Source organism: Erpetoichthys calabaricus, chromosome 14, assembly GCF_900747795.2.
Source record: "Erpetoichthys calabaricus chromosome 14, fErpCal1.3, whole genome shotgun sequence".
In the NCBI taxonomy this organism is placed as follows: Eukaryota; Metazoa; Chordata; class Cladistia; order Polypteriformes; family Polypteridae; genus Erpetoichthys; species Erpetoichthys calabaricus.
The window spans coordinates 41,135,431-41,159,181 of NC_041407.2; the positions used below are offsets into that span (position 1 = coordinate 41,135,431).

Here is a 23,751-nt window from a genome sequence, read left to right on the forward strand (position 1 = left end):
GAAACTAATCAACAACAATATTTGCCCATCAGCTAATTGTACAATCCCTGGCAGATTGTAGAAAAGAAATCAGACAAGCCAGACACAGTCAGAGTCCTGGTGACCTCAACCAACTAGCCACCTCCCCTCTACTGGCCATTCTACAGCTGTGTCACTGCTTGGCTAGCCAGTCTGATGAAAGGACCCTTCTGCCCCATGATTCCTGTACTCGTTTCTGTGAGATGACTTTTCCATGCCAGGCAAACAACTTGGCAGCAGAGCAGTGGCACCAAGTGCCACATGAGGATACCTGGTGAGAAACAGCCCAGGGGAGAGTTCATAACAATTTATAAATATCGTATTACTTATATGTTTTAGTACTAATGACTATCAACAGAGATGCAGTATGAACAACTAATCAGCAGTTCTATTCAGAATATGCTAAACTGGAGTAGTGAGTCTTCAGCCTGGATTTAAAAGCTGAGACTTAAGGGGCATCTCTTAAAAGTAGCAAGCCGACCATTGGACAGCTTCCGAGTCCTGTAACTAAAAGCTCGGTCAACAAACTAAATGGAAGTGTATCTGAAGGACACATAGTGTAGTAGGTTTCACTATAAAATCAGATACAATTTCAAAATGAATTCAAGGCTGCATAAAAACATATACTTTCACAAACATTGCACCTGTACTTAAATGTTTATGCACCCGAGGCGGCGTGCATTTCATTTTTTTTCCTAGGGTTATCCCGGCTGTCTCTTTAAAACGCTGGCGCTATTCCCCTCCTCCCGCTACCCCGCGCCTTGTGGTTGACGTATCGTCGTCAAAACCTTTATGCTGCAGTCTCCTGTTCCTGCTGCTGTTTGAGCACAGTTTTCTGGCTGTTGATAACGTGAAGATCGGCAAATACCTATAAACAGTACTGGACTGTTAAACTTACAGCAAGGTAAGCAACGTGTAATGAAATAAAAGTCGAGGATTTGTTTGTGAATGCGTCAATACCTTTTATAAGACGTACTTCGCTGGAGGCAAATGCGACTGGTGAATGTGTACAATTGGTGCCAGCTGGGTTTGTATTCGACCGAAGTGTAACCTTTCCAAATAAAGAATGACTGTTTAGAGAATTGCAGACTTGTCCTGGCCTGGTGTACAGGTTATTCTGATTTTTTCCAGCTGCGGAGGCTTTTAACATGCACCTATATATGACTGCCATATTACATTTTCATTTGAGTGTCTGCTTATCTTTGTTTTCGTTCGTGGATTTCTATATATTGTTTTACTCCATTAAAATTTTCTACACTATTTTGGATTTCATAACGAAATTTAAAATATCAACTTAAATGTTTTCATTATTATTAGGAATTGACAATGTAACTTGATTTCCCTTGTAACCAGTCATATTTGTATTTGGGGGGTGAATTTAATTGATTTCCCAATAATTTATTATTTAAAAGGTCTTTCAAAGGATGCTTTATATAACACTTTATTAATGATTACCTTTTCCTTGGGAATATTTTTCCTAATTTTAAAGTGCTTTGTGATAAGTTTGTCATTCAACACTGAAAATTAAATCAATAGGATTTCCTAGTTCAAAATATGAGCGAAACTTCTAAAAACACTGTGCTAAGAAAAGTATTGATGTCCAATTGCTTTTGCAGCTTTATTCTTTCTTGAGTCTGCAGTTTGTCTCATTTAATATTTTTTTTTCTCTTAATGCTTTTAGTGTCAGCCTTTGTTTGACTGGCTAGGCTTTAACCAATGGAAGATAAGAAGAAGAAACGGAGCCCAAAGGTTTCCTTGGCCCAGCCTCCTCCACCTTTCAACCCACGCAAGCTGTCTGTGCCTGCTAGCAAGAGTGCCATTTTCTCTTTGGGGCTCCCACAGCCACCCTCACCAAAGCAAAGAAACAAGTTTAAAAGGTCAGTGCGAAAAAAGAGCTGTTGTAAGCAAGGAATCAAGAACAAAATTTATGTTCCTAATGAATCATCTCTCCAGAATTAACTATTGCAATTATATTATTTTTAGCATGGTGGTGCAGTGATTAGAGTTCATATACTAGAAGAGGACTTAATTATAAGCCTAACATCTTGTTGACTGACAGTGAAACTCAGTTCAGCAAATTATATTTATATAGAAATTGAACCTTCTGATATGGAAGCAAACAGGAAGCTGAATTGCAAATTAGTTTTATGTGACTATCTTGGCTGATCATGTTATGTTGTGTTCAATCAAATTAACTAGTTGTTGGGGGGAAAACTCTTTTGCAGACTGCACAGAGAAAAGATAAAAGTCCTTCATCCATCTGAGCCAGTTAAGCCACTACAATCGTCACCACTGCAGCATTCTTTCCTGACAGATGTGTCTGATGTACGGGAAATGGAGGGAGGGTTACTTAGCCTGCTCAATGACTTCCACTCTGGCAAGCTCCAAGCCTTTGGTAAGAATGCTGGTATAGGCATTGGGAGGAAAATATGGTTCCAAAGTTTTTTTCTCTGCAACAACTGAACATTGTATTATTAAGCAACATTTTGTAGGGATACTCCAGTCAATTGACTGCCTATCTGAATTAGATGATTGTCAATACTAAACACTCAGTTGGTGATCAGTAAATTGGCTGATAACAAAACTGATTTTATCAGCGTCTGCTTGCTAAGCTTTATGGTAATTTAGTTGTAGTGCTTCTTTTTGTGAGGTATTATGGCAGTTATGGCAAGCCCATGTTATTTTGCTGCAAACTATAAACAGTAAGGCAGACTGTACCAGAGAGATTGAAGACTGGTACATTAACCTTTACATTAAAGAAAATGGAGTAATAATTTGAGAAAAAGAAATAGAAGGAATCGTCTTGTGCAATTAGGCAAATAGCAAGAAAAGCTACTTTAAGGAATTCAGACCCTTTTAATTTGTGCTTTAATTAAAACAGAAACAGCTTGTCTGAGTTTGGATGTTAAGTGAGCTTGTGTTAAGTACAGCAGCTAGTATTTTCAATTACAATAAAAAAGATAAAGCAGAATTTGAAATTGCTGCTTAGTAAACAATAGTCTTATTAGCTTAACAACTAAATGTGTCTCTTTTACTTGTAAACTTGTTAAGTATGTTAGACTTGGAAACTCTTGATAAATATTTTATTTGATAGATTTGTGGCTTTTTTAAAGGATTGTACTGTGTTAATTATTTTTTGTGTTTCATGCATTTTAAGTTTTGGTAAAACGCATAATTTATAATTAAAAATTTATAATTACACCTGAAGAATTCGGAATGTCTAGCTGGTACACTGGGGGAAAAAAAAAACAAAATCTGAATAAATATAATAAATGTATATTCTTACAGCAAAAAAGCTGTAGTGCAGTTAATGATGAGAGCTGAGAAATTTACATTTAAACAGTGTTCAGGTGCCAATATAAATTAATGTTGAAAGCAAATGTTGAAAACTATTATTTTAAAGTAAGCTTTCAAATAAGTACATTACCAAAGAAATATGACAGCTTGTAATTGTAACAAGCATTTTATTTTCTTTAATGCTACTTGTATTGTGGATACATATTTTATCTACATACAAGGGTAATCCCAAAAGTAAGGTCTTCTATTTTTTTAGAAATACAAACAACCGTTTATTTTCTATAATGTTTACATCATTTTAAAGGTTAAAGACTTATTTATTTTTCTACATAATCTCCATGTCGATTGATGCATTTTTGTAAACGCTGCCCATGTCATACCAGCTCGCCGCCATGTCCTTCAGGAAGCATTGAACCTCATCTTTCACCTCTTTGTCGGAGCAGAATCGCCTTCCGGACAAATGTTCTTTCAACTTAGGGAACAGGTGGTAATCACTGGGTGCCAAGTCCGGACTATAGGGTGGGTGGGTGGGTGATGAAGTTCCAACCGCCAATCTTTACGCATGTTTTCCTCAACCTTCGCGACTGTCTCGTCGGAAATTGACGGTCTCCTGCGCGAACTTCACACTTGGCAGTAGCGTTCAACGGGAGCTCCATTTTCAAGGGCTGCCAAGCCAAGATTGAGCATCCCAGCGAAGCCGCACATGGTTGTTTGGGAGTGGAGGAAGCACCAATCACAACAGTGTGGCCAACAGCCGTACGAACAGTTTCTCTACGTCCCCACCGCTTTGGAGACCTTACTTTTGGGATTGCCCTCATATTTTATAAGTTAAAAAAGTATTATTTTAAGGGAGTTTTATTTATTTTAGCATTTTTAGAGTCAGTAAACAATAAGCCTACAGAATTTCATGTTCATAATAAAATATGTAAAGGTAACACACTTGGTCTTCTTTAATAAACAACATAAGGCTTTTCTGCATCTGGTTATGCCGGAGCTTACTGTAAAAATATTTTAAAGAGATGAAGAAAAAACTGTTACACATTGGATGTTAAAAGCAGATTTAAAGACACAGTTAGAGCTTTGAAGCTTAAAAGAACACTTTATGAGAATAACCTAAAAGCAATAGCAGACTGTTCACTTTCTACATCTAGGTGGAATATAGAAGCCATTAAAATGCTAATGTAGTTTTTAGGTTATAGAGCACAATATATAGTCAAAAAAGCTTTTCTTTTATATATATATATATATATATATATATATACAGTGGTGTGAAAAACTATTTGCCCCCTTCCTGATTTCTTATTCTTTTGCATGTTTGTCACACAAAATGTTTCTGATCATCAAACACATTTAACCATTAGTCAAATATAACACAAGTAAACACAAAATGCAGTTTTTAAATGATGGTTTTTATTATTTAGGGAGAAAAAAAATCCAAACCTACATGGCCCTGTGTGAAAAAGTAATTGCCCCCTTGTTAAAAAATAACCTAACTGTGGTGTATCACACCTGAGTTCAATTTCCGTAGCCACCCCCAGGCCTGATTACTGCCACACCTGTTTCAATCAAGAAATCACTTAAATAGGAGCTGCCTGACACAGAGAAGTAGACCAAAAGCACCTCAAAAGCTAGACATCATGCCAAGATCCAAAGAAATTCAGGAACAAATGAGAACAGAAGTAATTGAGATCTATCAGTCTGGTAAAGGTTATAAAGCCATTTCTAAAGCTTTGGGACTCCAGCGAACCACAGTGAGAGCCATTATCCACAAATGGCAAAAACATGGAACAGTGGTGAACCTTCCCAGGAGTGGCCGACCGACCAAAATTACCCCGAGAGCGCAGAGACGACTCATCCGAGAGGTCACAAAAGACCCCAGGACAACGTCTAAAGAACTGCAGGCCTCACTTGCCTCAATTAAGGTCAGTGTTCACGACTCCACCATAAGAAAGAGACTGGGCAAAAACGGCCTGCATGGCAGATGTCCAAGACGCAAACCACTGTTAAGCAAAAAGAACATTAGGGCTCGTCTCAATTTTGCTAAGAAACATCTCAATGATTGCCAAGACTTTTGGAAAAATACCTTGTGGACTGATGAGACAAAAGTTGAACTTTTTGGAAGGCAAATGTCCCGTTACATCTGGCGTAAAAGGAACACAGCATTTCAGAAAAAAGAACATCATACCAACAGTAAAATATGGTGGTGGTAGTGTGATGGTCTGGGGTTGTTTTGCTGCTTCAGGACCTGGAAGGCTTGCTGTGATAGATGGAACCATGAATTCTACTGTCTACCAAAAAATCCTGAAGGAGAATGTCCGGCCATCTGTTCGTCAACTCAAGCTGAAGCGATCTTGGGTGCTGCAACAGGACAATGACCCAAAACACACCAGCAAATCCACCTCTGAATGGCTGAAGAAAAACAAAATGAAGACTTTGGAGTGGCCTAGTCAAAGTCCTGACCTGAATCCAATTGAGATGCTATGGCATGACCTTAAAAAGGCGATTCATGCTAGAAAACCCTCAAATAAAGCTGAATTACAACAATTTTGCAAAGATGAGTGGGCCAAAATTCCTCCAGAGCACTGTAAAAGACTCATTGCAAGTTATTGCAAACGCTTGATTGCAGTTATTGCTGCTAAGGGTGGCCCAACCAGTTATTAGGTTCAGGGGGCAATTACTTTTTCACACAGGGCCATGTAGGTTTGGATTTTTTTTTTCTCCCTAAATAATAAAAACCACCATTTACAAACTGCATTTTGTGTTTACTTGTGTTATATTTGACTAATGGTTAAATGTGTTTGATGATCAGAAACATTTTGTGTGACAAACATGCAAAAGAATAAGAAATCAGGAAGGGGGCAAATAGTTTTTCACACCACTGTATATATATATATATACTTATGATGCACCATCTGAAGTACTATGCACAGTTTTTCTCTCCATGTTACAAAAAGACAAAGCAGCACTGAATGTGTGGCTATATCATAACATGTTTTATTAAAGAGAAAACTTCTAGGTACATACTGTCATTATGTTTCTGTTGCCTATCGTATATAGTCGTGTATACGTTGGATCTTGAAACCCGAAAAATCGATCATAAAATCGGACCCCAACTTATACGCACATTCAAATATGTGACACTTAATTTTTTTTTTTTTTTTAATACATCTTCTTGGCTTCTCCAATCTCACACCAGTTTCTCAGACACATTGAGTTTTGTTGCAGCAGTGCAGTTACCAGTTTCCTTCACCACTTCAATGACTTTTAATTTAAAACCAGCTTCATATTTTCTTCTTATTGAATGCTCCATCGTAGATAATGGATGCTCTTATGATAAAGGTGTATAAGGGTGTGAAATACAAAAAACACAAAACAGTGCAAACTTCACTTCAGAATAGTTTGGGTATCAACGTGTGGTCACATAGGCACAATACATAGAAAAAAAAGGCAGTGTGCTTCGTGGTTACTCTCTCAGGTGGGCATTAGCATATCATAATCTCTTGCACCAATAGCGTGAATTTTCTGCATTCGACTTATATGACTGCCATTATAAAATAGCAGAAATTATACAGTAAATTCAAGTCCCGACTTATCCGCGGGAGAACTTAAGCACGAGTATATACAGTCATCTATTTATCCTGTTTTGAGCTGTAGGGAGCACTTAGCATGGGGCAGGAAGCATCTCTGGATTTAGCACTGGACCATTGTATCTCTGTTTTGAAGTTAATTGGTAATAGACATTTAGAATCACACAATATGAAGTCTTTCATTTATGTTCAAAAAATTTTCTAATGCTAGGATTGCCAATTAATGTCCTAATTTGTCCTGATAATTTTAATTATTACACATAGAGTATATTAGTCTCATTTTGTCTGTTTACAGATTTTTCAGTTTATTTCCCCTACACAATCTTTCTGTTTTTATTTCCTTGTCAACTAAATTCTTATGTAATGCTGTGTTAAAGTATGCAATCCCACTCATGGCACTCAGTATCAACTTACCCTATCATTTCACTAATATACTGTAACTTAGAAACTGAACCTACCTCTTACTGCAAAATAATAGCAAGTGTAGCACTAGATTGCATCCTTAGACAAACATGAGAACTAAGTCCACCCTTCTAGTGTGTGTTACATTTACCAAATAATATTTACTGTATTCAACAACAAGAAATGTTATTTAACTGTTCAGCTTCTAATGCTGCATATTTTCACCCCAGTAGCCAAAATGAGGCCGTGGCACACTCTTGAACATGCATGTATAAACTTTTTTTTTTTTTTTTTCAAACAATTCTTCTTTTGGCTGCTCCTGTTAGGGGTTGCCACAGCGGATCATCTTCTTCCATATCTTTCTGTCCTCTGCATCTTGTTCTGTTACACCCATCACCTGAATTTCCTCTCTCACCACATCCATAAACCTTCTCTTAGGCCTTCCTCTTTTTCTCTTGCCTGGCAGGTCTATCCTTAGCATCCTTCTCCCAAAATACTCAGCATGTCTCCTCTGCACATGTCCAAACCAACGCAATCTCGCCTCTCTGACTTTGTCTCCCAACCGTCCAACTTGAGCTGACCCTCTAATGTACTCATTTCTAATCCTATCCATCCTTCTCACACCCAATGCAAATCTTAGCATCTTTAACTCTGCTACCTCCAGCTCTGTCTCCTGCTTTCTGGTCTGAAACTTATAACTTATGATGGGGTTTGAGAAAATCTAGTAAATTTAATATTCATTTTAAGATGAAGTTTAGTTTATGATGTTCAACTTTAATGACAAATTATGAGAATAAAGTCAACATGTCGACTTTAATCTCGACATAAACGGCAAGAATAAAGTAGAAATGTCGAGAATAAAGTCAACATCATCATAAGCATTGAGGTTAAAGCGGAAATGTTGGGATTAAATTCAACATGTCATCACACTATTACACAGTACCCAGGTACACTACATAGTACTGAAAAAAATGAAACAAATACAACTTGGCTTGCAGTATTATCCAATAGTATAGAAACAGTATTCACACATTTGAACATAATGGTCCACATCCGACCTTTTAAAACCAAAGTATCTCCATACAACAGACACGGCTCCTTTCTTCGGCAAAAGTTCTTCTGTGTCATCATGTTCAACTTTATCATCTGCTACAGTTTCAGTTTCAGAATGTCTATCCATTTTCACCGTTCAATACCTCCACTAACGCATGTACTCCATTGCATACATGTTTAGCGGTGCAGCAGTGAAAAAAGGTCCCCCCCTTAAACAGTCTCCCGTTGTGCCACTTCTGAACATTGTTAGGCTATTTAAACCGGTGTTGCGATATAAGAAGAATCCATATCATAACAAGAATAAAAAAACGGTTTTTGGTATGAACCGGTAAACCACCCAGCACTAGTGTGTGTGTGTATGTGTGTGTGTGTGTATATATATATATATATATATATATATATATAAATTCACTAAGCCGCCACGCCAGAGCAAGCAAGACACCCATGAAAGCATGCAGGATAAGCAAGACGCCCATGAAAGTACGCAGGAAGGGGCATGGATTCACTAAGCCGCTGACAAGTAAGACACCTATGGCGCACGCAGGATGGAGACACGCCCACCAACTCTAAGACCATTGGATACGACGACAACTCGCAGAGCCACACCCACCAACTTGGACGCGATGACTCGGAAAAAACGTCGTCATTTATGTTCGTCTGTGCTAGAGTACAGATGGACCTCTGAGCCACGTTGACTTTTTGGTTACGACGCACGACCGCGTGCACCATCGCAAACTGTTTAACACGCTACATACAGCAATTCACATGTGCGATAAACATGCGTCTTCTTAGATGGTCCTGCAGGAACACGGAAGACATTTCCCCACCCATGACCAGACGGTGTGTATGCTTCGAGAACGAGGGTGGACGTGGCAAGACCATCTAAGAAAAGGCTGTGTATCGATATATATAATTCACTAAGCCACCGCCATTGCAAGGAACACATCCATGAAAGCACACAGCGCTTTGAAAGCAGTCAACTCACAAAGCCCAGCCCACCAACTCACGCCCACCAACTCGAGCACGCATCTAACCACACTCTCAAGGCATACATGGTGCCTGCTCATGTGCCCGGACGGAACAACTCACTTTCGTCTCTGCTACAGTACACATGCACCACTGAGCCACGTTGACTTTTCATTATTCTTTTCGGTTTCAGCTGCATTTCCATATATAATCCACCAAGTCGTCCGACCGTGGGATACAAACGACAGAGCACCGCCCAAGAACTCGAACCGCTAGAGAGACACGCCCACCAACTCTAAGAGCACCAACTCTAATACGCCTGCCCACCTGACTGTTACCAGCGTTCACCGCAATGTACTGGAGTGTAAAACCATCACAACTATCAGACGCTGTCTATATCTAAGAAGATATATAGATACTCATTATTCCCCGGCACGCGTCCACCCACGTTCTCAAGGCATTCACAGTGCCTGCTCATGTGCCCGGACGCAATAACTCGGCACACACAAATCTTGCTTAATTTGACCCAACACGGGAAACCTCACCCTGCCCGGACACGGAGAGGATTGACAGATTGATAGCTCTTTCTCGATTCTGTGCGTGGTGTTGCATGGCCGTACTTAGTTGGTGGAGCGATTAGTCTGGTTAATTCCGAAAACGAATGAGACTCCCTCCTGCTTAATAGTTATGCGATCGCCAAGCAGTAGGCGTCCAACTTCTTAGAGGGACAAGTGGCTTTCAGCCACGTGAGATTGAGCATTAACAGGTATGTGATGGCCAGTACTGCACGCGCGCTACACTGAATGGATCAACGTGTGTCTACCCGGCGCCGACAGGCGTGGGTAAGCCGTTGAACCCCATTCGTAATGGGCACCGGGGCTTGCAATTGTTCCCCACGAACGAGGAATACCCAGTAAGTGCGGAACTTTATGATTGTATGTTGGTTTGTAGCATGCATTGTTGCAATATTACTTTTCTTGGTGGTTTATTACATTACGGATTTTGCAAATGTTCAATTTTGTCCCGCTGCTTAAAAAACATTAAAAAAGCGGCGTGATTATGCGCCATATGCTACGCCGCGGGTTGGTATGCAGCGTGTAAAACAGTTTGTTTGTCACGGATAATTTGCCTTTTACTTTTACACGAAGACAATTTCCTGTTAGATTGGCCTTTGCGATGACAATTAATATGGCACAGGACCAAACTTTCAACACCATATGCATGTATCTGCCAAAACAAGTTTTCAGTCACGGACAATAATTGTATGTTGCTCTCTAGAGTTCCATCTTTTCATTCACTTACTGTTGTATCCTGAAACCCACCCCTTTTAGACTACTATGTCTTTCCAGAAGTGTTCAGCCATCAATAAATAATTATGGGACGTATGCCTGCAGGAACACATGCAGCGAGCGAGCGACACACACCCACACATACAGGCGCACGCAACAGAGAGGGAGGGCTGGACGCATAAGAATAATAATACTTCATTACATTGATATAGTGGTGTTCTCAGAAATCAAAGCGCTATGCACACAGGGAGGAACTGGGAACCGAACCCACAATCTCCTCACTGCAAAGCAGCAGCACTACCACTGCGCCACAAGGCAGTTAAAGAATGCACCAGGCTCAATTTTGTTTTCACTTCTGTTTACAGCGATCGGGTTGTAGATAGCATTGTTGCAATGTTACTTTTCTTGGTGGCTTATTACATTACGGATGTTTCACATGTTCATTTTTTTTCCCTGTGCTTAAATGACACTAAAAAAGTGTTTCTCAACTGTGACTCCGGAACATCTCCGTACGCAAGCTATATTAAGCGTCAACAACAAAGATTCGCTACACCTTAATCTACAAGTACTGACACTTACCGACGAAGTAACTTTCACCAGCATGCCTTCTTTGTACAGACGATCCCGCTTTCAGTCACAGACAATTGTATGTTGCTCTCTCCAGAGGTCTATCTTTTCATTCACTCACAGTGGTATCCACAAACCCACGCCATTTGGACAACTGTGTCGTTCAGGAAGTGTTCACCCATCAATACATAATTATGCAGCGTATGCTACGCCGCGGGTAGCTAGTATATAATATATATTTGTAATAAGGCACTATATAGCGCCCGACCCGGCACAGACTGACACAGAGGAACGTGTAAAATCACAGAGAGTTTTATTTTCACTTCGGCCGTGGGGCATGTCTTCCCCGTGTCCCACAGGCCCAACACAGTCCCAAAAGCACTGAACACTGACCAACAAAACAGTCTTTCTCTGGCACCACCACTCCTCCCAGGCAACGTCGTCCTCTTCCTCCCAATTCTGGCTGTGGAGTGGTGGTGACTGGCCCCTTTTATAGCTCACCCGGAAGTGTTCCAGGTGCTTGACCCTGGTCCCAATTCCACTTCCAGATGGGGCTGAAGACTCGTCCAGCCAGGCTGTTGAATCCAGACAGCACCCCCTAGCGGCCACCCCAGCTCCCAACCAGGCTGTGGAGGACTCCATCTCCCATGGAGTCCTGTGGGAGGATGGGGAATCACCGTTGGCCCGGGAGGCTGCCACCAAGCATCCTGGGGTAGGTATTGAGTTGCCCATGGTTGCTCCCCCGGAACATATGCACCAGGGGCGTCACACTGCCCCTCTCTCAGATGAGGCTCGTGGGGCTCATCGGCCTGCCCCGTGAGGGCCGGTCCTCTCCAGGACACGGAGTCAGTGTCCTTAGCACTCTGGCTCCGCCCTGTGGATACAAAAGCAAAAGGTCTAGTGGGTATTGCCCCAACATCTCTGCCACACGTACGTTCTCTCAGGACAACACTGCCAGATGTGGCCACAGCGGCCGCAGTTGTAGCACACTTGACTCCCTTCGGCTCGACCCTTGTGGGAGCGGAAGCAGGCAGGAAACCCCTGCCCCTTCACCCACTCAGCTGAGGGGTCACAGTGTTTCCACCCCTCGACAGCGTAGCCCTCCCGTGCCCTCACGCTGACGGGCTTGCGCTGCGTACTGTCAGGAGAATCCCGTTTCTTTTCCCAGGTCCTCCTCTTTCTCTGGGGTGCACCAACGGTCTGGGACCCTCTATGGGAAGAAGATGGACCCCTCACCGTCTGCACCCCTTTAGACAGCCGCGAGACCGGTGCCGGCTGTCGAGGCGAAGTTGTTTGGCAGCCGACATCTACTAGCTGCCTCCCCACACACTCCCCTGCCAAGCTGTCGGTCATCGTGGCAGCTTCTCATGTAGTGGGCGGGGTGGCCTGGCAAGCAGTACTAATCATCACTGCAGCCGTTGCGCTCCGCCACCTTTCCTCTACGGCACAGGCCTCACTGACCTGTACCGCTGTGTCCAGCAGGTAGTAGGATGATGCTCTGCATCCTCGAAGCCATGCGACAATAGCTCTGCACGGGCCGCCGTGCTTCTTCTCGAGTCCCTCCTTCGTCTCCTGCAAGGCCCTGGGCGGAGTGTGGGAAGTGTGCTGAGAAGCCGCCAAGTCTTTATGGACACCTCTACAGCCCTGCCTGGAAGTGCAATTAGCCACAGGTGATCAAGCACCTGGAGCACTTCCGGGTGGGCTATAAAAAGGGCCAGCATTCACCACTCAGGAGCCAGAATCGGGAGGAAGATGATGAGGTTGCCTGAGAGGAGTGGTGGTGCCAGAGGAAGGATTGGTTTGGTTGTGTTGAACTGCTTTGGGACTGTGTTGGGCCTGTGGGACACGGGGAAGGCGTGCTCCACGGCTGAAGAGAAAAATAAAGTCTTGTTGATTTTACACGTTTCTCTGTGTCAGTCTGTGCCGGTCGGGCGCAATATAGTGGCTTATTACAATATATATATATATATATATATGTGTATATATGGAAGTGGAAGTGAAGGTCTGTGATATGGTATGCATATTAGCAGCTGGAGATCCACAAAGGGAGAAAAATGAATCGTGTATCATAAAGTAGTTTTTATTCCTGAGCTTTCAGCCCCTACCAGGAGCCTTATATTGCCTTTGATTCTTGTAAGTCTAAGCATTATCCTCTGATGAAGACCCCTGGCAGGGGTTGAAAGCTCAGGAATAAAAACTACTTTATGATACGTGATTCATTTTTCTCCCTTTGTGGATCTCCAACTGCTAAAATATATATATTGTGGAGGTTGGCCGGACACAGACAGGCAGACACGTTCATGTCACCCAACACACGTTTATTTTCCATTTTTACAGTGCTCACAAACCCCACAGTCCCCAAAGTCCTGGCCACACAACACAATGCCTTTCTCTTCAGGCCGCCTCCTTGTCCTCCTCCGACATCATCCTACTTCCACCCGACTCTTGTCTCCATCTTAACGGAGGTGGCTCCTTTTATACACACCCGGATGTGCTCCAGGTGCTTTCTGGCAATCTTCCACCGGCACTCCCCAGTGTGGCGGAAGTACCAGCTGCGCACCCCGGAAGCACTCCGGGTGCCCTCTCTTTTCTTCCCCCCAGCACTTCTGGGTATGGCGGAAGCGCTGGGGTCCAGGGTCCCCAAGGCATTGGGGCGCCCCCTGGCGGTGACCACGGGCCCCTACAGGGTAGAGCTTCCAAGCTCTGTACCCGTGGCCCCCAAAGCAACCCAGGTCCTCCTGGGCGTCCTGGCTGGGTACCACAATATATATATATATATACACAACTTTTTTCTAATTTTGGTTCTGTACATTACCACAATGAATTTTAAATGAAACAACACAGATGCAGTTGAAGTGCAGACTTTCAGCTTTAATTCAGTGGGGTGAACAAAACGATTGCATAAAAATGTGAGGCAACTAAAGCATTTTTTAACACAATCCCTTCATTTCAGCGGCTCAAAAGTAATTGGACAATTGACCCAAAGGCTATTTCATGGGCAGGTGTGGGCAAGTCCGTTGTTATGTCATTATCAATTAAGCAGATAAAAGGCCTGGAGTTGATTTGAGGTGTGGTGCTTGCATGTGGAAGATTTTGCTGTGAACAGACAACATGCGGTCAAAGGAGCTCTCCATGCAGGTGAAATAAGCCATCCTTAAGCTGCAAAAACAGAAAAAACCCATCTGAGAAATTGCTACAATATTACGAGTGGCAAAATCTACAGTTAGGTACATCCTGAGAAAGAAAGCAAGCACTGGTGAACTCCGCAACGCAAAAAGACCTGGACGTCCACGGAAGACAACAGTGGTGGATGATCACAGAATCATTTCCATGGTGAAGAGAAACCCCTTTACAACAGCCAACCAAGTGAACAACACTCTCCAGGGGGTAGGCGTATTGATATCCAAGTCTACCATAAAGAGAATACTGCATGAAAGTAAATACAGAGGGTGCACTGCAAGGTGCAAGCCACTCATAAGCCTCAAGAATAGGAAGGCTAGATTGGACTTTGCCCAAAGAACATCTAAAATAGCCAGCACAGTTCTGGAAAAACATTCTTTGGACAGATGAAACCAAGATCAACCTCTACCAGAATGATGGCAAGAGAAAAGTATGGAGAAGGCGTGGAACAGCTCATTATCCAAAGCATACCACATCATTTGTAAAACACGGTGGAGGCAGTGTGATGGCTTGGGCATGCATGGCTGCCAGTGGCACTGGAACACTAGTGTTTATTGATGATGTGACACAGGACAGAAGCAGCCGAATGAATTATGAGGTGTTCAGAGACATACTGTCTGCTCAAATCCAGCTAAATGCAGTCAAATTGATTGGGCGGCGTTTCATGATACAGAAGGACAATGACCCAAAACATACAGCCAAAGCAACCCAGGAGTTTATTAAAGCAAAGAAGTGGAAAATTTCTTGAATGGCCAAGTCAGTCACCTGATCTTAACCCAATTGAGCATGCATTTCACTTGTTGAAGACTAAACTTCGGACAGAAAGGCCCACAAACAAACAGCAACTGAAAGCCGCTGCAGAAAAGGCCTGGCAGAGCATTAAAAAGGAGGAAACCCAGCATCTGGTGATGTCCATGAGTTCAAGACTTCAGGCTGTCATTGCCAGCAAAGGGTTTTCAACCAAGCATTAGAAATGAACATTTTATTTCAAGTTATTTAATTTGTCCAATTACGTTTGAGCCCCTGAAATGAAGGGATTGTGTTAAAAAAATGCTTTAGTTGTCTCACATTTTTATGCAATTGTTTTGTTCACCCCAATGAATTAAAGCTGAAAGTCTGCACTTCAACTGCTTCATTTAAAATTCATTGTGGCAATGTACAGAACCAAAATTAGATAAAAGTTGTCTCTGTCCAAATATTTATGGACCTAACTATGTGTGTGTGTGTGTATGTATATATATATATATATATATATATATATATGTAATATATATAATATTATAATAAATATCGTCACAAACTTGACTCAGAGTCAAAGAAAGGTTCGGGGCAGCCACCCATATAATTGGTTTCCTGGCTGCAAAGTCGTAAATTAGATACAGCACTGATGTGCACAAAACCGAGTCCAAAACAGAACTGAGGGAATAGGGAAAAGGTGGAGGCTTTTAAAAAGGAAGACAGGAAGTGAGATCAAAGGGGCCGGGCCCAGACATGACATCACAGGGCCGGAGCCGGCAAGGACTCCTTCCATAGGCTCGGTCCTGGAAGTGACGTCAAGGACCAGGTAGAATCTCCCGTGAATGGTTTGCAGGGAGAAAAAATCTGTGCACTCTCCCGCATCCCGGTATGACTCGGAACTGCCCTTACTCAAGCCCTTTAGCTATCTCCCATGCGCACATGTGTGACAATATATGTATGTGTGTGTGTGTGTATGTGTATGTGTATATTATATATATCAAGTCAAGTTGGGGAGCATGCACTGGTACAGTGCATTGCCACACCCACTACACGTCGAAACAGCTCGGGATCCCGGTTGGCAACCCCCCAGGCAGACAACGGTCCAGTTCTACCCTTCAGAAATGACCCTCTATCTGCTGCAGCCAGGTGTTACTGGGCGACCCTTTGGCCTGGTCCAGCCACTTGGGTCTCCAACAATGATGATATTATGAGCCCTCAGGGAAACGCGTCACATGGCCGTAGTGCCGTAACTGATGCTCCCTCACAATGCAGGTAATGTGCCTCATTCGGGACTCAATCAGCAACTGCTCATTTGACACAAAGTCAAACCAACGGTACCCAAGGATTTTCCGGAGAGACACGGTACCAAAGGAGTCTGGTCTTCGTCTAAGTTCACTGGATAGCGTCCATGTCTCACAACCATATAGTAAGACAGGAAGCACCAGGACTCTAAAGACTTGGACCTTCGTCCTTTTGTATAGATATCAGGAGCGCCACACACCCCTTTCCAGCGACCTCATGACCCCCCATGCTCTCCCAGTCCATCTACTGACTTCACAGGAAGAGTCACCAGAGACATGAATGTCACTGCCAAGGTAAGTAAACCTCTCAACAAGGTCAACACTCTCTCCGCAAACAGACACATTGCTGATGGCTGTGCCCAAAAGGTCATTAAAGGCCTGGGTCTTGGTTTTTATCCAGGACACTCGCAAGCCCAGACACTCAGACTCCTCTCTCAGTCTCTCGAGCGCCCCAATCAGAGCCTCCATTGACTCTGCGAAGATCACAGCATCGTCAGCATAGTCAAGATCCGTGAATCTTTCTTCACCGATAGATGCCCCACAGCCGCTGGACCCCATGACCTTGCCCAACACCCAGTCCATACAAGCACTGAACAGAGTAGGAGCAAGAACACACCCCTGATGAACCCCACAATCAACTGAGAAAAACGCTGAGGTCCTGCTTCCACTCTGCACAGCACTCACAGTACCAGTGTACAGGCCAGCCATGATATCCAGCAACCTCGAGGGGATACTGCAAACCCTCAGGATGTCCCACAGGGCAGCTTGATTAACTGAGTCGAATGCTTTGCGAAAATCGACAAAGGCTGCAAAGAAACTCTGCAGTAAACCAACTTGCAGGGAAATCATGGGGGTTGGTGACAGGATTAGCACTCCGACCACTGTAAGTAAAAAAAAAAAAAAAAAAAAAACTTCACAAAGCTCTGAGACTACAGAAAGGACTCCTTTTTGCTCTCCTCTTTTAGCTCTGCTGCAGCCACCCATAGGAAGGCTGCTCGCTTCATGAAGGGGATGGGGGAAAGCCCTCGGGAGCACCATCCCCAGAAGAGTCGAAACCGTTGGAGAGCCAATAGGGTCAGGTCTGTTGGGGATCGGAAGTGGTGTGGTGCTGAGGCGTCACCTACCTCTACGACAGCACTCGGGTCCCAATTTGTGGCGGGCCATACGGGTGGGCACATGGAACGTTTTGTCTCTCCGGCAAGACGATCATCTTCCTCTGCTGTTGGTCTGGTCGGTCTGATGGCTGTCATACTCGGGGAGTAGCTGTTGCTGTAGCGGATTGGCTTCTTCCGATGGTGTCCGATGTCACTCCTTTCAACGAACATATTATGGGACTCAGATTACGGCACTACTTGGGTGCCTTGCCTGTGGTCTCAGTGTGCTCCGACCGTGGTGAAAGATGTCTCGGCGAGGGAGACATTTTATTCGCAGCTTTACTCGGTGGTTGATGGGTGCCCACGGGGTGACACTCCTCTGGTCATAGGCGACTTCAATGCAGCCACTGGCACTGACAGGGCTGGCTATGAGGATTGTCTCAGTCCCCATGGGTCTGGTGACCGTGGTGAAAGTGGCTCCATGTTTCTTGACTTTGCAAAAGGTCAGGGGCTGCGAATCGCTGGATCCTGGTTCGAGTGTCCTGAACCACATCATTGGACTTGGTACTCCAATACTGGTGGTGCTGTGAAGGAGATCGGTCACATCCTCGTGGGCAGATGCTGTTGGCTCTTGCAAAACTTCAGGGTCTACAGAAGTGCCCAGTTTGTGAATTCTGACCATAGACTTGTTGTTGCTACTCTTAGGATCCAGCTTAGGTCCAGTAGGTTACCACCTGCTAGGAAAATGAGCCTGGACTTGGCCAGACTCCAAGACCAGGCTGTTTCTAATGAGTTTGCACGCGGTTTGTGTGAAGAACTTTCAGATTTGGGTACAACTGCTGATCCTAATGTGATGGGGGAGACCTTTTGTGACAAGACCCTGAAGGTTGCTGAAGGTTGTGTTGGTGTTACCGGTGTTCCCAGAAGGAGGTGTTTCATCTTGCAGGGCACCCTGGATATCATCGAGAGGAGTCGCAGCGCACGGCTCAATGGCAACTCTGGTCTGTACCAGGAACTGTGAAGGACGGCTGCGAGGGCTCTGAGGGCAGATAAAGAGGTGTTTGTTAGAAGAATCTGTGAGCAAGTGACACACCATCTGTGGTCTAGCAACCCACGTCCTGCTTACAGAGGAATCGAAGCATTACGCACATCTGAATCTGTTCCTCGGAGAGTCGCATTCAGGGCAGCTGATGGAACGGTCCTTACGGATGACACTGCAGTTGTGACCTGCTGGGCTGGCTACTTTGAGCAGTTGTTTAAAGCTGATCCTCCAGCTATGATGTTGGATATCTCTGGGTCAACGGTTCTTGAGGCTGATCCTCCAATTAGCTGTGAACCACCAAATCTCACTGAGATTGCACAGGTGGTGAACCAGCTGAGGAGGGGAAAGGCTGCAGGGATCTGAGGTATCTGGGTTGAACTTTTCCAGGCTGGTGGTAAGGCTGTCCTCTTGGCATTGCAAGCAATCATTTCTTCCATTTGGGAGACTGGCATCATCCCAACTGACTGAAAAACGGGACTTGTCGTCACTATCTGGAAAGGTAAAGGTGATCGCCTGGATTGCATTAACTACAGGGGGATAACACTGCTCTTGGTGCCGGGTAAGGTCCTTGCTAGGGTTGTCCTCAATAGGATCCGTGATCACTTGCTCACCTACCAGCAACCGGAACAGTCTGGTCTTACGCCTAAGAAGTCTACCATCGACCGCATCCTGGCACTGAGGGTTCTCATACAGCAATATTATAATATATAATATTGTGACAAGAAGAGACATGAGACATGGCAAAGATTTGGGGCAGCCACCCATATAATCTGTATCCTGGCTGCAAAAAGTAAAAGTTGAGTGCAAGTAAAGTTTACAAGACAGAGTCCAAAACAGAACTGAATTCCAGAGGAAGGGAGTGAGGCTTTATAGGAAGTCTGGGGAAAGTGATGTCGTCCTCGGGGGCCGGGGCCGGAAGTGATGTTGTCCTTGGGCCCGGGCCCGGGACCGGAAGTGGTGTGTTCCAACTCGAGGCAGTGGCTCCCGGTGGGATTTCTCGGGAAAGGTCTGCAGGGAACTTAGAAAGAGCATTAGTGCACCCCGCCACCCCCTGGGCAGATGTGTTACCATTATTCTCCAAGCCCTTTAGCTGCCTCCTATTCACACGTGTGTGACAAGATATATACTACGAGTCCTTTCCTTTCCTTAATTTAGTATGGGCCTTGCCAATGTGCCAGTAATTTAGAATGGGAAGTTGGAACAAGCACCATTACACGATCACCCAGAACAAATTCCCGAATGGTGGTGTTAACTGTATTAGTTCCCGCAGAGGACAATGGGACATCGACTCCCCATACTGAGTACCTGTATGGGTCCTAGTGACTGTTGTACACGGGGTGGAGGCAGTCGGAGTAGAAGAACTCTCCTTTATTAAGCCCAAATTCTTTTTAGGAACAGTTGCGTTTTTACCGCTGAAAATTTTTTCTCAATCTTTCCCTAATGTGACTGGGAATGGGGGATCCTGTAGTACTGCCATGGTTAGTTTGGTCATGACATGATCTACAGAAATCACGCAGCTAGCAGTCTTATAATAACGGATATCCCCATGAATACACTTTAGGCTAGTTTTTATTCTAAGCCATTGTTGCAGTAAAACGAATTGGGAAGTAACAATGGAAATGTTACTCCCGGAGTCGAACATTGCCCTTACCTTCCTGCCATTTATAACAACTGCACCTGTATAAGGAAGACACAGAGGGTTAATCACAGAGGCACAGTACCTTTCTCCCCTAACCAGTGAGCAATCCATGGGTTCATTGGTGCAATTTGGGGACAGATGACCAACCTCCCCACACTTGAAACAGCGGGGAAGGCTGAACTGTTTGTCCCTTTTACAGACGGCATGCTCAGGAACTTGTTGAGAGGGCTCAGGGGCTGCCCCATGTGCCTGTTGGGTACTGCGAGAGAACCGTTCCGATCGCCCCAATTTGCAAGCCGCCCAGTGAAGTTCAGCGACCTTGATCAAGGTGTCCATGTTTTCAAAATTTTGTTTCCGGATTTGCTGGGCGATATTCTCAGGGAGGGCATGAATAAAGGTCTCACACGCCAAGAGTTCGGCCATCTTGTGGGAGGTGTTAATATAGGGCCTTAGCCAACGACACACCTTATTCCACGGCCCGAACGCCTGTGTTCTTAAAGGTCGTTCGGAATCAAATTGCCACTCCCTCCATTCTCTCGCCTGCTGTTCTGGAGAGATGCCATAGCATTTGAACATCTCCATTTTCAGAACATCATAGTCTGCGGCCTGCTCCTCGGTTAAATCGTAGTAAGCCCTCTGCACTATCCCCTTCAGGTAGGGGGCCAGTAAGTACGCCCATTTCGACCTCGGCCATGCGTTCCGCTTTGTGGTTCGCTCAAAAACCAAAAAATAAGTCTCGATATCATCATCCTCAGTTAGGTACGGTAACTGGGTCGGTAATGACAGTGCGGCCTCCGTCTGTACTGCGGCTGCAGCGCAAGCCTTGGACTTGGCTAGCTGTGTCCGAGTTCGCCCATCTGCACCTTCAAAGTACGAAGCTCGCCCATAATCGTGGAAAGTACAGTACTGAAGTCCTGTTTTTCTGTCATCTTTGGGGAAAAAAAAAAATTTATCCTGCCGGCTATGCCAATTGTGGAAATAACGAAAAAAAGAAGCTCCACAAAAATTAAAGTTTTAGGGACCATCCCCGTATATTGTCCAACAGACAAAATAAAGCAATGAAAAACGGTGTAATCAAAAGTACTGGAATCGGTAACATTTGACAAAGTTCATGAAACAAGATGGCGTTTAAATACAGATGGGAAATGAGTACAGGAAATGGTTGGCAGGAAATTACGTTGAATTCAGGAGCCGGAAGTGAAGTCATCTATGGTGGCCGGACGTGATGTCATGGTGGCCATTTTGGAACCCAGAAATAGATGGAGTTATTTTTGTTTGGTTTTTCTGTTGGGGGATCAAGAGATTCAGGTATGCACCACGTGACAACCCCTCGTCTCGCGATGTTTCACTCACCTTTAGGCTTTTTGACTGCCTCCTAAACACACGTGTGTGACAGTGTGTGTGTGTATGTATATGTATATATAATATAATGTGTGTATTGTGGCAAGCGGCTGGGAGTGGTACCCAGCCGGGACACCCGGATGGACCGGAAGAGAGCCACCCAGGATGGTATGGGGACCATGGGAACAGAGCGTGGAAGCTCAACCTTATAGGGGCCTCGTGGTCACCACCAGGGGGCGCCCAGATGCCTAGGGAGCCCTGGCCCTCAGCGCTTCCGCCACACCCAGAAGTGCTGGGGGGGAAGAAGTCCAGGGACACCTGGAGTGTTTCCAGGTACATAGCCGGCACTTCCGCCACACCAGAGAGTTGATGGCTGGAGTCGGGAGTGGAGAAAGATGAAGTCTTGGAGGAGAGTAGTGGAGGCGGACCTGAGCAAGGCAGAGTGAAGGAAGGCCTGGACTTTGGGGAAGTACTGGGATTGTGTGTGTTAACTTTATTCTAAATAGAATGTATAGTAAACGTGTGTTGGGTGAACTGTCGGTGTCCGCCTGTCTGTGTCTGGGCCATGCTCCACAATGGCATCCCAGATGGGACTCTCCGCCTGCTACAAGGAAGGGACCTGTCGACTTAAATAATTTTGTGGATGGCCCGACTCAGAAACCCCACGGACCGCCACCGGTCCACAGAAGGGCCATTCCCACCAGTGTGTGTGTATGTATAATATATATATGTGTGTGTGTGTGTATTAACCTCCTTAGCGTTGCATTTTTTTTTCAGAGAAGCATGTAAAAAGCATTGCATTTACATTTTTATTAAATCTCAAAACTATAATAGTGATACAGATAATAATATTAATGATGAAAAAATATTATTATGAAAGGTACAAAAACGAAAATAACAGTTCAGTAATAGTAATAATAATACTACTAATGATGCCAAAACAGTATATATTCTCAAAATGAGTCCTTTGTGTGGTTAAACTTAAAGCACGGTGAAAGACACACTCCAGCGTAACAGTTGCGATAATAATGGTGTGTTTCTTTTTCAGATTTTCTTTACAGATTTTTCAGTTTTTAAACAGCAGACTGCATAGTTACAAGTTGGATTCTGTTTTGTCTTTGGGTTTTTTTTTTCTACCAATAAGACATTCTGGATTGATCCGTGATATCCTGGGTCTACCGTGTCTCTTTAGCGGTAGTGTGGTGGATGTGCGGCAATGATTTGTTTTACACGATGGCATGTAAAATTTGCATGAGATACAGTTTCACCAGCTTTTTGTTTGTATAACACGAATACATTCCAAATGCACTGTTCCACCAGATAACAGTTTCTTTTTGTAGTATTTCTTTTGTTGCCACCGCATAATGGGATAGAAAGTCAATTCTTGATCTGCATGATCTATGCTGCCCATCGTGCTGTTGTAAAGCACAAGGCTTCATAACCTGCTTGCTGCTTTTTGCTTTTACAGTGACCGTAGCTGCATTATGTACAGTGCTAAGAAGACAAACACCTTTCTTGTCTTTCCATTTCAGTGCAAGCACTTTACCCTTTTGCTAAGCTACTAGCACACCTCATTGTAATTTAGTTGTGCCAAAGTCTTCAGGCATGCCAAGACAGTTGGGACACACTGTTCCATATGTGTCAATCTTTCTTTGCAGCAAGATGTCAAATAACTCTGGCGAAGTATAAAAATTGTCCATGGTTACATGGTAACCTTGATCCAATAGATCATCTATCAAAGTCAGCACCAATGATGTAGCAACACTGTACTGATTATATTTATGATCAAAGATTGTCCCTTTCCCCATCTGCAGAACCAAATTCCAAATGTCTTCCGTTTTAGATTCACAAAGTTCATAAAACTTTATGCCAAATCTTGCTCGTTTTGATGTGATGTACTGTATCCATGACGGTCTGCCCCTGCCGTCAGACTTTCATTGATGCTAACTCATGGTCCATAATGTAAATGTTCCAAAATGTTGGTACAGTGGCCTGGTGTATCTCCCAAATTTTCATTAGTGTGAGTTCTGGATGGGTATTCTCATCAAAGTCTTCATTATTGGTAAAGTGCAGTTATTTCATAATCAATGAAAACCTACACCTAGTCATAATTTCTGCAAAGAACAGTGTTGACAAACTTTTGTTCTTGGACTAGTACCATCATTGTAGTATCAATAAGTTGAAAAATGCCCAGATATCCTCACCAGTTACTGGTTCCCATATTTTTTGAATGGGAG

The 23,751-nt window shown here is 43.9% G+C and overlaps 1 protein-coding gene across 3 annotated transcripts in view; it reads left to right on the forward strand.

Annotated features, from left to right (window-relative positions):
- Nucleotides 1-761: 761 nt before the first annotated feature.
- ccdc28b (coiled-coil domain containing 28B) overlaps nucleotides 762-23,751 on the forward strand; it is a 94,949-nt gene continuing 71,959 nt past the window's right edge. For 2 of the 3 annotated variants that reach the window (XR_007936673.1, XM_028819083.2), the window contains exons 1-3: nucleotides 762-922; nucleotides 1,700-1,895; nucleotides 2,244-2,413. Coding sequence is in view for 2 of the 3 variants with exons in the window: in XM_028819083.2 (XP_028674916.1) it covers nucleotides 1,735-1,895; nucleotides 2,244-2,413 (331 nt within the window). In the remaining variant the exon portion in view is untranslated. The remainder of the gene's footprint in view (nucleotides 923-1,699; nucleotides 1,896-2,243; nucleotides 2,414-23,751) is intronic. The other variant, XM_051936351.1, reaches the window with a different exon arrangement.